This window comes from Eleginops maclovinus, chromosome 12 (genome assembly GCF_036324505.1).
Source record: "Eleginops maclovinus isolate JMC-PN-2008 ecotype Puerto Natales chromosome 12, JC_Emac_rtc_rv5, whole genome shotgun sequence".
Classification (NCBI taxonomy): Eukaryota; Metazoa; Chordata; class Actinopteri; order Perciformes; family Eleginopidae; genus Eleginops; species Eleginops maclovinus.
Window position 1 is genome coordinate 6,263,726 of NC_086360.1, and position 17,800 is coordinate 6,281,525.

General features: G+C 40.0%; 1 protein-coding gene across 1 annotated transcript in view; it reads left to right on the forward strand.

Annotated features, from left to right (window-relative positions):
• Positions 1–144: 144 nt before the first annotated feature.
• The window catches only part of wdfy3 (WD repeat and FYVE domain containing 3), a 74,355-nt gene continuing 56,699 nt past the window's right edge, over positions 145–17,800 (forward strand). The window contains exons 1-8 of the mRNA XM_063896776.1: positions 145–171; positions 869–1,164; positions 2,363–2,560; positions 5,128–5,211; positions 8,153–8,342; positions 9,082–9,296; positions 12,102–12,214; positions 14,193–14,430. Coding sequence (XP_063752846.1) covers positions 145–171; positions 869–1,164; positions 2,363–2,560; positions 5,128–5,211; positions 8,153–8,342; positions 9,082–9,296; positions 12,102–12,214; positions 14,193–14,430 — 1,361 coding nt within the window. The remainder of the gene's footprint in view (positions 172–868; positions 1,165–2,362; positions 2,561–5,127; positions 5,212–8,152; positions 8,343–9,081; positions 9,297–12,101; positions 12,215–14,192; positions 14,431–17,800) is intronic.

The window sequence follows — 17,800 nt, forward strand, 5'->3', positions numbered from 1 at the left end:
TCACAATTTAGCAGTAGACCAATCCCAACAGCCACCAATCAGAGCAGACTGTGCTCTGGTTTCAGACAGAGGGTGAAAAGAGGTGCTGCAGCACAGGCAGAATAAGAGAGATAAAGCAGTTTTTGGATATTAAAGCATGTAAACATGTTACAGAAGAGGCACAAATTACAAGTATGGACCTGAAAATGAGCATGATAGGGCCACTGTAAATATCTTGAACATCCTCAGCCCAAATAGAGAGCTAAGAAGATGCAGCATGACTTCCAAAGTGTTTGAAGGTACCACTAAAAGAAGCGCTGTCACTACTGTGGTGTTTATAATGAAGCGAGTTCCTCTTTTAAATCTGGCTTTCTGAATACATACCCAGCTAGTCACGCAGTAACATCACTAAAGTTACCCTAATGAGAACGTTTTGGACTGTACGTCCATGTTTTTGTCATATTCTTAACTGAAGTATTACTTTCCACTTTTTAAGTCTGTGCGTTTCCTCCACTTTTAACTCTGCCTGTCACCGTCATTCTATTCCCTCAGGCTGTTTTTAGGTTCCCAAAACTCAAATCTAGGTTACAGTTTGATGTTTCAGTTGGGGTTTCTTGCTAATGTAAAACTTTGAAAAAATGTAGAAATAAACCCCATCGAGTGCAGTGAGAGAAAGAAACCCCCAAAGGGTCTCATAAATATCTCTCACCGCAGAAGTTGATGAACAGAGATATGACTGAATGAGGCGAACAAAAAACGAGATGACATGAAAAGTGAGCATAGGAGCGAACAATTGAGTGACACATTTAGAATAAGGTACCTTAGATTTCTGTATGAAAACCTAACTTTAATTCTGAGGTTAAAGAATTTGAGCTGATTGGATGAATAGCTAATCTCGTCTTCTCTTCTTCAGGCGTTGTTGGCTGTATTACGAGAGAGCCACCGCACCCGGACGGTGTTCCGCAAGGTGGGCGGTTTCGTCTATGTCACCTCTCTGCTGGTGGCGATGGAACGCTCCCTGTGCCAGCCGCCGCGCCATGGCTGGGAGCGCGTCAACCAGAACCAAGTTTTCGAGCTCCTGCACACCGTCGTCAGCACGCTCACGGCTGCCATGCGCTACGAGCCCGCCAACTCACACTTCTTCCGCACGGAGATCCAGTACGAGAAGCTGGCCGATGCTGTGAGGTGAGACGATCCCCCCAGAACTAGATACAAGGATCATATTTGTTCTTGACCCTGAAATGATTGTGTTTCATCAGTCAATTCTACATATCAAAGGTTTCATTTTACAGGGACTAAGCCATACACTTCACTTTAATATCACTTTCTGTAAGATTATATAAACCATAACAAATACACCAGAAACATTTTTGCTGATGACATTTTTTGAAACACTTTTACTTAATACTTAAAAGTGTTTTTTTAAAACATTATTTTATATCCAAGTTTAGCTTATTTTTTTATATATTTAAAAGTGGGGGACGATGGGAATTTATTTATATAGCACCATTTAACAAAAGGCAATTCAAAGCGCTTAACAAAAAGGAAAAAATATGAAGAGCATTAAGAAATAGTGCAACAGAATCACATTCTAAAATTGCGTTTAAAAACAGTCATTAAAAAGCAAAGAGAATAAAATAAACATAAAACAAGTGTAATAAAGTTAATAAGTTATAAAGTACATGAATAAAATGTACAGTGCAGTGTTAAATATGAATAGTTCAATTAAAAGCAAAGGGAACAGGCCGTCCTATAGCTCAGTGGGCTGCAGGCGGCCATATACTGGGGTTTGATCCCCATGCGGTGGACCCAGGTTCGAATCTGGCCTGAGTCCCTTTGCCGCGCGTCTTCCCCTCTGTCTCCCTACTTCTCATCTTTACTATATTAAAGGCACTGTTTGCCCAAAAAATTAGTAGATCGATAATAGATAATAGGTGTAAGCCAGTATATGAGAACGGCAGGGACATTAGGATTGATATGCCATACAAATGCAGCGACTGAAATTATCTTTTGGAGCGATGTCACCTGTTGTCATGCTGAAGTGGCCAATCACAAAACTGTACAACCCTGCCATAAAGGAGCACAAAGAATTGGAATTGTTTTGCATTAAAAACACAATTAATTTATGACCTAACTATTGAACCTTTCATCAACAACAAAAAGCCTAGGAAAATACATCCGCTCTCCTCCACTCTATTTAGTATAACAATGATGACTTTGAAAATAGGTTGTCAAATATTACTCTGAAGGCAGGATCATGCAAAAAAAAACCTCAAAACGACGGTAGTATGCCTTACAGTATTTGGTGTTTATCCCATTGAAAAGTCCAATGAAAGTCAGAATTTAAGTAGTGTTTAATGTTGTTTTGTCTCCTTGCCGATAGGCTGCTGGGCTGCTTCTCGGACACTAAGAAGCTGGGTCCCACAAGCGTGTTCCCCTCCAACGCTCAGCCTTTCCAGAGGCTGCTGGAGGACGAGGCGGCGCCCGGAGGCTGTGCGGGGGACAGCGTCTGTCCCACACTCAAACACTGCAGCAAGCTCTTCATTTACCTGTACAAGATGGCCACCGACTCTTTTGACAGGTAAGAGGGTCAACAGATTCTAATAGTGACTTATGTTTGTGTAGAGTGAAATTCTGTTCTGTGAATAGTACAACATACTATGTTTCTAATATAGTGTGTAATACCCAGCAGGTATCATGGGTTTCCAACGAGCCTGTCAGGGATATATATAGCGCTATAAATCAGCCTCTGGTCAGACCATTGAGCTATTAAATAAATAAGGATGATGCGTAGGTGTCAACACAAGCTATATACTAAACAACAATGGTTGCTAAGGTACATTTTTTTCTTTTTCATTGCGTTAGTGGTCTGTTAGTCCATTATATAAAATAAAAGGAGGAGTCTTTGTGTGGAGTTCAGCAGATTGCAACCACATGTTCCCCTGAAACATTTCTGATGAAGAACCTCACACTTTTCAACAATCTTCCTAACGTTCTTGGTAAAACCTTTATGTTTTCTCTTGAAGGCTCTTTGTGTATCTCTTTTAAATCCTAAAAGAACCCTCAATGAACACTTTGTAAATGTCAAAATTCAGAATCAACTGTATTGAGTCTAAGGGGACCGTCAACCCAAACAGACACCCCAAATCTAGAGAGAAAGGCAATTGGCTGTTTTCCAGGTCTGCGTCTATGAGATCATTGTTTGGGGAAAAAATATTTCAAATTCAGTTATTGCTTTCGATTATTTGTGAGACAAGGTCAGTCACTGCTTTTCAAATTGCCATTACTCTAAAGCTACAGTGAATATTAATGCTAAAATGTATTTAAAATATAGCACCAAACAGGAAAGTCTAACAAAGATGTGGATTGTACTCCAAGGTTCAGCTTCCAAGTTGACTCAGTATTTTTAGACCAGTTTAGTGAGAGTATAGCAGCAGGTCCACAGCGGTGTTGATCTCAGTCCGGTCATGCTTCACAGCTCACACTCAGTCTTCATCTGAGACACACATGGCTGAACTGTGGCAGCCGAAGACTTTAAAGGAGACACACTACAGTTGAATGTGGTAATAACTTACAGAAATAAATACGTCAATGAAACTTACCCCATTGATAACCTATATTGATGAAATGGCGTTGTCTTATTAAAGGGGCCCTAATATGTTTTTTAGGGGTTTTCCCTTTCCTGTGGTGTGTTTATATAGGTTTGTGTGCATGTAGATGGTTTACAAAGGCTAAAATCTCACACGATTATTGACAAAGTAGAACTACGTATTTGTTTAGCCTTTATCAGAATCATCGTTTAGAATCGTCTTCCCACATGTCTGCTCTTTGCTTGTGTGCACCACCTGGAGGTCACAATAAATGCAATTTCTGTTGTATTCGCAGAAAGTATTAAAATCTATAGTTTTAACACCTACCATCTGTATTCAAGTTTTAAAGGTCACTTTTTTTCCCAACTAAGACCCTATTTTCCCATGTTCTTGTGTCCGACAAAAATGTATTTAAAATCCAGGTTGAAAAGTACAAAAGTAACCCTTTAAAGTCCTCAGTCATAGAACACATCAGTGAAGATGTATTTTTGTTGCTGACCCCGATGTGAGGTGGAAGGGCTCCCCCATTTTTCCATTGGATTTTGTAATGTTGCAGAAAATAAGATCTGTGGCAAACACATGTTCAGCAGGATAATCTCCAAATATAAACACCACTATTAGAATTCTTTAAGCTTGAATGTAATCGCCAGAGGTTAAAATCTAATGCTAAAGGCAGAGTCATGTTTTACCTGATGATGTTTAGTAGTCCCTATTATTCACTTGTTAACGACCAATGTTTATATGAGCTTTGGACATTCACTAGTGAGGTGTTAAGTGACATTATGTCGTTAAACAAATTGTGAAAATCTCTTCAGCTTGTGTTACCCACAGATTTGAAAAAGTTGGCTAGAAGACGAGGGAATGGAAAGCGCTAAAATGCTAACTCATTCCCAGGTTTAAGGACTCATTCCTGCATCGCTCTAGGTTATACTCTGGCAATAGTTGACTGATTATTACAAGATTTTAGTTTACTGAATCTAGAATACATAAAGTTGACGTGGGTTGCCGAAAAAATACTGCAGACCCTCTTTTTAGTAGACGCCGTTTATAAGAAACATAGAAGTTTTGGACCTTGAATTATTTTATTTCTGAACCACATATTTGAATTAAGGGAAATAACCAAAAATGTACCACCGAGGACTTTGAGAAAAGGGAACTGGAAGTGTTAAAATGCTAACTCATTCCCGGGTTTGAGGACTCATTCCTGCATCACTCTATTGTGTCTCCACTACGCTCCCAGCACGTGTGTAGCTCTAGCTGGCGTCATGCATGTGCTCCAGCTCTGATCCTGTTTCTCCTTCCAGCTTTCCACTAACAGCTTCTTTCCTTCTTTCTTTTTCTCTCCGTCTCTTTTTTCTTCCTCTAACCTCTGGTGCTGTCTGGCTGCTCATCCTCGGCCTTGTGTGTGTGTGTGTGTGTGTGTGTGTGTGTGTGTGTGTGTGTGTGTGTGTGTGTGTGTGTGTGTGTGTGTGTGTGTGTGTGTGTGTGTGTGTGTGTGTGTGTGTGTGTGTGTGTGTGTGTGTGTGTGTGTGTGTGTGACTGTGTGTGTGCCATGCAGTCGTGCGGAGCAGGTGCCTCCCTGCCTGACTCATGAGACCTCGCTGCCCTCGCCGTGGGGCACGCCAGCACTCGCCAGGAAGAGGTAGCTACTGCGCTCTGCCACTTTCTTTACTCTCTTCCCTTCCTCGTTCATCTTCCTCACCTTCATTGCAGCACTTAAAGCAACCATTGTGGCCAAAATGATCATGAACTCTTCTGTCAATCTAATAGCTGACCAAACTAATGTGGTTAAACACACAACCTCCCCATCAGCTTAAGAAACACACCAATAATTAATCACATGGTCAAATTGAAATAAATTGAAAAACATTTTGATGGATACAGCTCTGCTTTCCAGTCGTATTATGTGTGATAGGATTTTTTATGAATTCGAATGTGTTTTTTGTTTACCTTTTGGGAATAAAATGTATTTATTGTAGAGAAAGAATTGAAACGGGGGAATGGGGGATGTCATGCGGCAAAAGGTCCTAGATCCTCCGCTTGGGGATCAAGCTATACCAACGAGCTATATATCAGCCCCAATTCTTATTTTTTTATGTATTGTTTAATTCAGAAAATGATTGGCGGAACAATCACCGGTCTCCGCCTATAATATAAAAAAAATTGTTGACTGCTAACCCATATGATGCTGGCCATTGTTGCTGATAAATTATCAAAATGAATGCTTTTATTTTTTGGGTGGATCTACTAATTGATTTATACAATTAATAATTTTGCTATGAACATAAAAATGTCAAATTCAGTATGTTTTGAATATATTAAATGTGAATGTCTGCCTCACCTCTCCATTTAAAACCTTGGAAACGTGTGTAGAGAATCAACCAAATTACTCAGTCTATAGTAGCATCATATTCCTCCTTACTCTCCTTCTATCCACTTTTCTTTTAGCCCCCCCACACTTTAACCCAGACTCTATTGCTGTTTGAATTTAATGAACAAAAGGTAAAACTGTGGAGATGTTTTCGGTGTACTTTGCCTTAGTGAGCTATCATAACGGTCAAGGTGAACTGGATGTCTCCTCTCAGGAGTCTCTCCTTCTGTCTGTCTGGATCTGCTCCAAGGATGCATATTCATGAGGTGGACTAAAGTGACAATGACAGATGATAAAGTCCTTGTCTTTGTTTGTGTAATTCACTTCTTCGTGGAATTAATTTCTTCTTTAACAAACTATACAAACACACAATTGTAAATCTTAGCTCAATTTGAAATCTCATTTCAATATTTTACAATGTCTGTTCAGTAGCTTACAATAAACAAAACACATTTTTGTTGATTTAAATAATAATCCCCTCTGGAAAAACTTTTTAAGTAGGAAAAATACTATGTTTTTTTGTCAAAGGAATTTGCAAAATGTAGCAATTTCTCAAAGTTTCACCATTCATATAAAATCTACGCAGGTTTTAAATATGTACTGTGTATGTCATAGTCAAAACTTTCCCTATGCAAAACAAAAAGAAGACTCGTGTGCATAGACAACGTTTTCAATTCTTTCTCTACATTAAAGGCACTGGTTGCTGGAAAAAACTGAATTCATACAAAATGGTCCCAAAAAAAATCTACAATTTGTATACCCCCCCCAAATAAAATTAGAACCAATTATGCATTACGGTGAAAAACAATAAGTGCGAAAACCACATTTCGATCCACTGCCCGTCTCTCCTTTATCTGCTTGTGCAAGCCTTTACCTGCATGTTGAATCACTGCTGGAGCTTCAATGTAGCCACAACCATCACAAGTCAGCATTTTCTCCTCTTTTGTTTTTTTCCACAAATAAACAAGAGTGCAGCACTGAAACTCACACAATTGGAACTGCACAAAGGATTTGACAACTGGTTACCTTTAAGATGGCTAAATGATCCTGGGGCCTAACTTTGTCAACATCAACTATTCACAGAAACAAAACAACATACATCGCTGGAAAAAAAGTTAATACTATAGTCATTGGGAACTCTATTCCAAGTCGATCATGATAAGTAAAACAAATACAAATAAAAGTCCACCTATACTGAAAAACAAACAATGAAAGAGGCAGCCAGCCAACAAACCAGAGAGTTAGTTTCCTGCCCCAAATCCAAACCTTCCAGCACTTATCGCTGACTCTAGCCTTCTGCAGCTCTCCTTAGGGGGGATTTGCCACTCTTGTAATTTTGCATCGCAGCATCCCAGGCTCCCTGTTTAATTGCCCGACTGCAGGCTGCAGGCTCTTTAAAACACACAAGGAAGCCTCTGTGCTTTAGCTCAAACCGCGGTCGACTGACACCTCGATCACTTTAGGGTGAGGACCGCTGACTCATGTAAAACAAAGTTGTAGTAAAAGCGGTAAAAGCAATGTGTACATGGATTCAGCTTTGAATGGTTCCTGTTCTCCTTATAAGAATGTTTCCACTGAGCTATTGAACACATTTGTTGACAGGGACACTGTCTCTTGTGAGCCATTTCCATAATGTAACACTCACGCCTCAATTGGATAACGCTCCAAACCATTTTACATGATAGGCTAAGGGGCGGGACATCTGTAGGTCGTTGACAAATCACAACCGAGCTGACCAGCTAACCAATTAGAGCAGGCTCTCGCTTCAGACAGAGGGTGAAAAGAGTTGCTCAGGATGAGAAAAATAAAGACTTTTTTGAACATTAAAGCATGGACACAAGTCACAGTAGAGGCACAAAATGCAAAAATTAAACCTGAAAATGAGCATAAAAGGGCCCTTTTAAAGCCTCCAAATAATGGTCTAGGCCGTGAGAGTAAACGCTTGTGGAAAGATTAAACATCTGACCTCAAATCGAACTCAAATTAGGAGAAATTGCTGCATTAATTTATTGTCGTAGCTATATAAACAGGAGATCAGCAGGTACCCCATGTCAAACTAAATTACAAAAGTATGTTATTGTTGCTTCTTCTTGCTAAAGATATAAACACTAAGCGGAACATTTAATCTTTTCCCTGGTGGACATGTTTAATTGTTAATATTTGGCTTCAACTGGAACTTAACTTGCCTTTCTCCCTCCCTTTGCCGCCCCAGACAAGGTTACTACGGTACGTCGGGCCCTCCCGCTCCTGTCAAAGCCCTCACAGACCTGAAGCTCCACCTTGCCAACGCCTCCCACCCCGCTTCCTCTTCCTCCTCGTCCGACATGGTGGTCATCCACCCGGGCGCCGTGCTGGCCATCCTGGACCTGCTGCCCTCCGTCTGCTCAGACAGCCAGCCGGAGGTGAGGAAACACAAGAAGGAAATGTGCTAACATGCACTTCCTGTTGAATGGGGTGAAGGGGTCACGTGCAGGGCAGGGAACCAAGTCATAACACTCTCAGCTCTTATTGATTTCTGTTCTACTGAGTGTTTATTTCATTGCATCTTTTAGTTTTTAACTGTTTACGAGTTTAGCAAAAGCATACAGTTGTTACATCACAGCGTGTATCAAAAGTAGGAAACAAAAGAGACAATACAAAGCAAAAAAAAAACGAAACATCAGAGCAACTAAAACTATACACAAAGAAAAAACAGACTAAATTAAATAATAATAAATAAATAGTTGTAATCATAACGAAAAAGAAATAAATAATAATACAAATTGTCGATAATTTAAAAAAAGACAGTACAGCAGCACCGCCTCCAGAAGACTTTAATCAGGAATAATCAAGAAATATACCCTCTTAACAATTTAACATTTTATCGAATATTGTGGGACATTTTTCAATTTCGTTTGTTTGTTAATATGCTTGTTTGACATTTATTTTGTGCTATATAAATGACACTTATTTTAATAATGATAACAATCATTATTTTGTTTGTTTGGATAGAGTGATTCATACATATTAAAACACTTTGTGCCGTGTATTAGAGATTTCAAATAAAATGTCATATTAAAGATTTTGATAATTAAAGTTAAAGGTTTAGGGTTATAAAGGGTGTTACATAATAGTAAATTCAACTTTGTCTCTGCCTCCTAGCATGCCCTGGACTTGCAGCTGGCGGTGGCCAACATCCTGCAGCTCCTGGTTAACACTGAGAGGAACCAGCAGGTTCTGTGTGAGGCGAGCCTCCACCAGCGGCTGCTGCAGCGCTGCAGCCAGGCCCTGGGCGACGAGGACCATCCCCTGCACCCCCCACTTCAGAGGATGTTTGAGAGACTGGCGTCACAGGCCCTGCAGCCGATGGCACTCAGGTACTGATATTTGAACCTCTCTTATGCGGGCTACTTCACCCATAAACTCTGATTGCCACCTCTTAGAGATATCCTTCCCGTTAAGATTAGTACGTACAATGTGTGGGAGCGCCAGCCAATAGAACCACAAGTGTTACATAACATTGTCAGTATGTTGCAGGAGTAAACAAATGAATCCAATGGAGATGCTTCGGGGATTGAGGGAGTGTGTGGGAAAGATCCTCCTTCTGGAAGGAACTTTGCGATTTTAGCAGATTATTACATGCACTAAAAACTATCTAACACACCACAGGAATTGGAAAACCACAATAGTGCCTCTTAGGGTTATAGGGACAACTCAGGATTGGCTCCGAATCATTGTTGACAGTAGATCAAGCCAGCTAACCAATCAGAGCAGACTGGGCTCTGGTTTCAGACAGAGGGTGAAAAGAGCTGCTGTAGCACAGGCAGTATGAGACAAATAAAAAGCTTTTTGAGCATTAAAGCATGGAGACATGTCACAGTAGAGGCACATATTTGAACCTGAAAATCAGCATAGTAGGGCCTCTTACTGTTTTGTGATGCCACTTACTCTGAAAGATTGAAACTCAAGCCACAGAAGTACTGGACAACTTACATTTACATGTTTAGGATGTACACTAGAAAGCAACATTTTGGTCAAAAGTGAGGAAAAACATCAAACGTTTGGCCTGATAGTATTACCTTGAGAAATACTATGTTGCTACATATATATCTAGGTTGTGTCACTTATACAGCCATCATTTTAAGACATTTCAGCTGTTCACATCCTGTGGAGGGCTATGAGCACATTTTCTAAAATGTTTTTGGGGATTCAAAGCAGTATAGGATTCAAAATATTCAATATGTCAGCTTTCCAAATGAACTGGAAAAGATATTGTTCACATTTTCACCTCAATACTATAGTATACTACAACAGTGCAATTTTGTAACACCTCATCTAAACACAACTTCATTTATTTACAATAAAACAAGAGCCTCTATAACGGAGTACTGTAAGCTCAATGCTATTGTTAGTATGCTAACAGACTAAGGCTTATTGAAATGAACGTTAGCATGACCTTGCAAAATGTAGCTTTTTACCTTGCTAATGTTAGTTATGTCATGTTTAATGTAAGCCTGTCATCATTATTTTCTTGGGTGTTTTATGCTTTAATTTAATGGCTCACAGAAGGAGATGACAGGTAATTTGTGAAGGGAGAGATGAACCAAAAATTCCATGTGCACAAGCAAATTGTGAAAAAACCCTGCTAACTTGCTAGCAAGTTAGCATGTAGCGTATTCATGGTGACAAGCTAACCTCTGTGATTTTTGGAAGCTTAATTTTCTTTGACAGGTTTCAGTGAGTGAAAGAGGGCTATGTATGCAGAATAAAAAGAGCGACTCATTTCCCGCTTGACTGGTTAAGTGAGCTGGAGTTTGGAGTTGAGGAATGGGGGGCGAAGCTAATTGACATGCACATGGTTGCCTCTTTTTATATGTAAATCCCCCGCTCCCCCTGTCATTGTGCTGGAGGTAAACATATCTGTAGCTGTCAATCTGTCTGCCTCCCTCCTCTCCTCTGCTCCCTCTCTGTCAGTCTCTCTCACTCTTGTGCTGTCAGTCACTTTGCCCTTCCTCTCTCCTCCTTGTTTTTTCCCCTGGTTCCTAGCTTAGCTCCATAGTCTTCCTGTTAGTCTGGTTCTGTTCTGAAGCTGTCTGGTGTCGCTCACTCACTGCAACTCCTTGTCGCTGACATGCCAGTCAACATCATCATTGACTTTGAATAGAACCAAAGCAGGCTGTTCACCACAACTGTTAACAAGTAAAAGTCCATCTGCGTATTAACTGCTGATCCATCATAATGCATACTATTGGATACAGAGTGCTTTTTTCCCCAGCATTAACAGCCTTAAACTTTAATTAAAAAAACTATTGTAAAACGCTCATATTATAGTGATAAATAAAAACAATTCAGTAGATAGATAGATGGATAGATATATACTTTATTTATCCCAATTTGGGAAATTATTTCGCCACAAAAGCAGCAGTGTGTTCAGACATTAAATAACCAAAGTTGTATACTTTGCACATGCAGTTTAACAGTGAGCTTTGTCAAGCTGGGTGTGATGCCTGGGTTGAACATGCGCTTTGTTTTTTATAGCAAGTTAGAGGATTTTAATGTACATGGATATTGAATTTGCAGCAAATAAGTGCTTTTAAAAAATATTTATTTTTTATTTAAAGAGGCCCTGTAAAGCCTTTTTTATATATAGGTTTGTGTGCATGTAAATGGTTTGCTTAGGCTAAAATCCCAAAGTCACCCCCCCCATCTCAAATGCCTTGATTGCGCCCTTTATTTACTTCAGTAACACATTGACATCACAACGTAACTATCACGCTTCTAATATTTAACGCTCCGACACATAGTACGTGATTTGCTAAGGAGAGGAACATCTCTTAGCAGTTGACCAATCACACCAGAGCTGGCTAGCTAACCAATCAGAGCAGACTGGGATCTGGTTTCAGACAGAGGGTGAAAAGAGGTGCTGCAGCACAGGCGGTATGAGAAGAACAAAGAGCTTTTCGAACATTAAAGCATGGAGACATGTCCCAGTACAGGCACAGATTAGCATTATAGGACCTATTTAAATATGTTTAATTCAGTCTATTCAAAAGTTGGTTCTGAAACAAGAAAAAAGTCAGTAACAGTTTCATCATATTGCCTTTTGATTCTTTGTGGGGTTTTTTTCTATCCTTTGTTGATGTGTTTTTAATCCTAACATCTGGGTCTCCTTCCCCTCACAGGGAGTTCTTGCGCCTTGGGAACCCTCTGAACTGCGGCGCCTGGGACAAGAAGCTGCTGAAGCAGTACCGGGTTCACAAACCAAGCTCTCTCAGCTACGACGCCGAGATGAGAAGTAAGACCGTAACAGATTCATCCTGCTTCTGATCACATGACAGTCACTATGCTAGGGGATTCGGAAGAAATACAATGCCTGGTGTCATTTATCAGATCTGTTTGGAGTGCAGTTTCTGCTTCAAGGAAGATTTCAAGTGTTCTATAATTTTTTTTTGTAAATAATATCATAAGTATTTAGTATTGTGGAAAGTTTTTATTTAAATATGTATTTGTTATAACTGTAAAAAGATGTCAAACTTCAAAATCTGCCTTTAATACATTTTAAATAAAAAGCTGTGTAAATGATGTACACAAAAAGGGCAAAAATGACAGCTCAAATAGCTGAGAATTGAAACATTTGCTCCATAGCAGTCTTAAAGCATGTTTATGTCATTTGGGAGCCATTCCCATCTGCCAGAGCCATGGCAGCAGCTTCCTCCTGGGAGAAACTTTAATTCTGTGCTAAACGTTTGGAAAATGGCCATCAATCCTGTACCAATTCTGCTATTTTTCTTTGCTCTCTCAAGCTTTACTTGATTACAAAGTCAGTGGAAAAGCTCATCTTTACCATGACCACTCTCAAGTAGACCTTATTTTACCCAGCATTAAATTCCTCCACCGAGTTCAGAGCCTGTAGAAAGATCAAAATGTTAGAAATGGTAAACCCTCTGCATTGAAGATAAACAAACAGTTTACATAGGGCTCACAATGTCAACGCTCGCGATTTAACCTGCAAATTCAACTGTATCACAATGTATCACCCGGACTTCCTCCCATAATTCCAGACAGTAAAATGAGAAAGAAAGCTTAGGAATTGGAACAAAGAGGCATCACTACCCTGGTGTAACGACACATACCCATGACAAACTACACTCATTTGCTTTGGGTGTGGTTAAAAAAAAAGAGGAGAGCTGAACCATACGGCAGTTTTTGAAGTTGCCCAGGAGTGAGAGACAGCGGAGAAGTTCCCCGCTGTAGGAACAGAACAGATAGTGATGGCAGTATGATAGCAGTAGTAATGATATGCCCTGAGTGCCACACATTATACAGAGGGGACTCACAGTGGCTCTTTGTGACAGCAGGGTTGTCAATGCTTTAGTTAAGTGTCGGAAAATTGTCGTACTTAATGCCAATAATTAAGAAATCATGTTGTAATAAAGTAAAAAACACTCTTAATTCTCTTACCAGTCTGTCATACCTTTCTTTTATGACAACACCACAGGTATTCAGGTTTTAACTCCCCCATAAATATAGGGAAAATCCGGTAATCTAAAATCATGATTAATCATGATGTATCACAGATGATTAGAGATCCAAGATTCAAGAATTAATGTCATGTGCACAGTAGCTAGAATGTACATATGGCAATGAAAAACCTCAATGAAACACATGTTAAAAGTACTCAAGGTAGGTTTTCTGAAAAGAGCTGTACTCATTTTTAAAGAAACAGCTACATGTAGGAAGCCATAGTAGGATTCTTACTCTTTGATAAACATCCAACTGATGCATTAACTCCCTGTTTAAACACAGATTGGCTTTCCACTCTTTCATCTAACCAGCAAATGGCTTGTTTTCTGTTACCAGCAGCTAATGTTTGTAATTGTGGGGCTTCCTCAGCATGTCCTAATTGCTTATTGTGTTTCCTTCCAGCTGAGAATAGATATTAAGTCCCGACTAATTAATGCCCTTTACAAAGCGCCACCGTTAGAACACACAGCGCTATGTTTGTCAGCATGCTCTGTTAGCTGCCATTGCTATCGTGTGGCAGTGTTGATTAAATGGGTCTTTGTCAGATGGACTAGCTTTTAAATAAGAAATCCATATTCTTGGTACGGGTTAAAATAGTCTACCTAGAACGAAAGTGATTGTACAAAGTTTATAACACTTAGTCTGAAAAAGTATCTAAAGCATACGTGAATAAAACTTGAAAGCTGTGCAGTTTTAAAAATGGTGTGGTACTGAGGATCAATATTAAATCCAGCTCTCCGACTCCACAGACAGTATGACCATGTCCATGGAGGGCTTCGGTCCAGACAGTGTCTTCGCCACGCCGGCGGAGGACAACGGCCAGTATCGCATCAGCCGCAGCCTGGTTCGCTCCGCCGAGGGCAGCACCGTACCACTGACCCGAGTCAAGTGCCTGGTGTCCATGACAACGCCCCATGACATACGTCTACACGGATCGGCTGTCACGCCTGCATTCGTGGAGTTTGACACCTCGCTGGAGGGCTTCGGGTAAGTGAACTTGAACGTTAAGTGTGACCATCAGTCTCCAATAACGATCATTTGTTTTTGAACCCTTTTTAGCCTTTTGTTTGTCCAGGGGAAGAGTCTTTTTGCCCGTTAGCTGCTTTATGGCCGACTTTCTTCACCAGCTTGTCATGACAGCTGCCTTTTGCTGGTCGAAACAATGCTAATGAGACAGTTTGTGTGCCAGGAAAGAGAAACAATGACTTAAAAGAGGCTAAAAACCCTTTGTAAATCTGAGAAGCTTAGGTAACTCTAGGAATAGCCTATCTTCCTCATATGCTTTTGTGATGTTGGTCATCTTCATTCTCTTCTTTCTCCTTATGGATCCTCCCAGCTGACGCACACCCCAGGGTGCCACATGTTTTTCCCTGCAATTTAACAAGCTTTATCTATCGTTTATTCACCTCCTCACCGCAGAACCTGTGACTGTCTCAACAGGAGGCTGTTATTTGCCTCCAGTTGTGGAGCCACGGCGCGCATACAGACAGGCTCATTTTCCGCCTTTTATTTCATACGACACCCCTCGCTTTGCACACTGCCACTTTCAGGCTTGACCTGCTCCCTGCTCTGTGTGTGTGTTAGCGGCACGGTGAATGTTGGAGTCAGTGGAAATGAAGGCGGTGTGGGATGTGACCTTGGCAATTTGCCCACACACCTTTAGCAACACACATGACACATGCACACACAGACAACAACTGTTACAACTATGATAGTTTTTTTTATTAAAATTCAGAAGGAACCATGTTTAAGGAAAAGGAGACGCCTTGCTGAAGGTCGTTGTGGAGGTTTTCTGTCAGTTTGGCAGCAAAATGCCAAAGGTTGTTCCCTGTTATTACATGGCAAGAATTAATTATTAGATAGCAGCAATTTGATTGGGATAAATATGGATTTAGTATTTTTATTTTTAATTAAAAAAATATTATTCCGATATTATATTGAGTTTTAATTAAAAAATATATTTTCTTACGTTACACTGTTAAATGTTCCCTAAAATAAAAAATAAGAGACCACTTCAGCATTATCATTTTCTTTTTTATTATTTGTATAATATATAAAGTATATATATATAAATATATATAAAGTTTTATTATTTATAGGTATGTCTTCCAAATGTGTATTCTATAAACTTCTGACAATTTTTCTCTGTGTTGGAATTCAACAGACACTGGAATGTCTGCCATACATGTAGAGATGAAGACAAATTTGAAGCGGTCTCTTAATTTTTTTCCAGAGCGGTATATCCACATTGATTTTTTTTAATTACTAAATGTCACTTGAATTACTGCGGTGAAATTTGTCTAAATGTTCATTCTGATACCATGAAAAAAGTCTTTACAGCTCGTACTTTTAACTGGCCTGAAGCTGTAGGAACATTGTTAGGAGTGTACCTAACTTAATGATAGGCTTACGCCCGTAGAGTGTCAATAAAAGCCTACCGCATCTTGGAATTTCTGTTGTTTTCACGTCACATTATGCCAAATAAATCAAATCATTTAAAGTAGTAATTTTACCTCAACTCCATTTACTAGTTTTTTCTTGGACACATCTTTCTCAGTCTTCATCAGTAGATAAAGATTGCTAAGCTCATCTCAGACTGGAGTGAGTGTTCTTTCAGTCGCAGTTGGTTATTATGCCCAATCTTTATTTTGTAGGTTAGAAATAAATCTGCAATAACAACCTTTTGGGGATGTATGATCAAAGTTTAAGGATCTTGAGTATTAAAAGAAATGTAATCTCCTATTGCTAAATATAAATATACACACAAACCCAAATCTGTGAATGCATCAGTTTTACAAGACTTAAAGGGGTGCTAATATGCTTGTTGGGATTTCCCCTCTCCTGTGTGGTATATAGGGTTTTGTGCATGTAAATGGTCTTCGAAGTCTAAAATCTGTGTGTTCCCTCCAGAGGGAGTTTCTCTCCTGCCTGAAACGCCTCCATTAGACTCCTTTGTTTACTTCCGTAACATAGTGACATCACTATGTAATACTTGCGTTTCTATTGGCTACTGCTTCAACACATTGTACGTGATAGGCGAAGGGACAGGACAGCTATTAGTGGTTAGATCACAATCACAACAGAGCTGGCCAGCTAACCAATCAGAGCAAGCTTGGCTCTGGTTTCCGACAGAGGGTGAGAAGAGGTGCTGCAGCTATTGGCTATTGAAGCATCTGAAATTTAATATTAGAAGCACAAAATAAAATGATGAACCTTTAAATGAGCAAAATATGTCCACAGTAATAATTTGGAGACAAATCTACCTACCTGCATTTTGAATTAGTATCTGCTTCAAATCCTCAACACCAAATGGCAAGATCAGTTGACGTTGACTTACTATAGCTAGAATCTCCTCACACAACCGGTCACCATATTTCCTGGTCATTAAGTCCTCAGATTTCTTGTTTCTTTGGCTTTTTTTACCCACAAGAACCCAACTGACCCGTCGCAGAGTAGAACATGGAGTTTCTCCTAAAAACAGCAGAGCAGCAGCACACTGGCAACCAGGCACTGGCCCACTTTACCTCAGCATCAACAGAGGACACACACACACACACACACACACACACACACACACACACACACACACACACACACACACACACACACACACACACACACACACACACACACACACACACACACAGCCCATACCCCTCCTTCCTCTCCCATCTGTCACCATGAAATATTGATGCCCTTGCTGCTATTAGGAATCACACACAGGCACTCTCTCCTCTCACACACATACACATATCCACTCTCCGTCATGCACAACATGCTTACACACACTCCAACACACCAAGGCACACTCAGCCAGTCAGCCATCTCACAATGGCGTCCCCCATCCAGTTAGGGTGGAGACGAAAAGACTCCGTTTTATGGGGGCGACTGCATCTCATTCCGCCTGGATTTTAAAAAAAAAATCAGCATAGCAACGCTAGTGAACTCCCTTGAGTGTTTTTTTTTCTCAAGGTGATGACTATTAGGAAACAAAGACAGCATACACGTAGTTACTATGGAGCAGCAGCATGTAATTCTTGGTAGTTTGACAAACAGAGGAGCATAGTGTTTGTCCTTGATAAGTGTCCTTGAACGCATCATTGAATCCCTGCCAGCTTCAGGGACGCTCCTCTAGTAAACCCTGACCTTAGACCTTTCTGTCCAGGTGGGGGAAAAAAGAAAGACAAAAAAACTTGTAAAAATGTATTATATCTAGGGCTGTTACTACAAAATGAATTATATTTATATATTTATGATTGAATTACTTAAACTCTGGATAAAAATAATTGAATTCATAATTCATCCTTTATTATACGTCATTCATTCTATGATTGCTCATTCTATTGATTAAAGACAG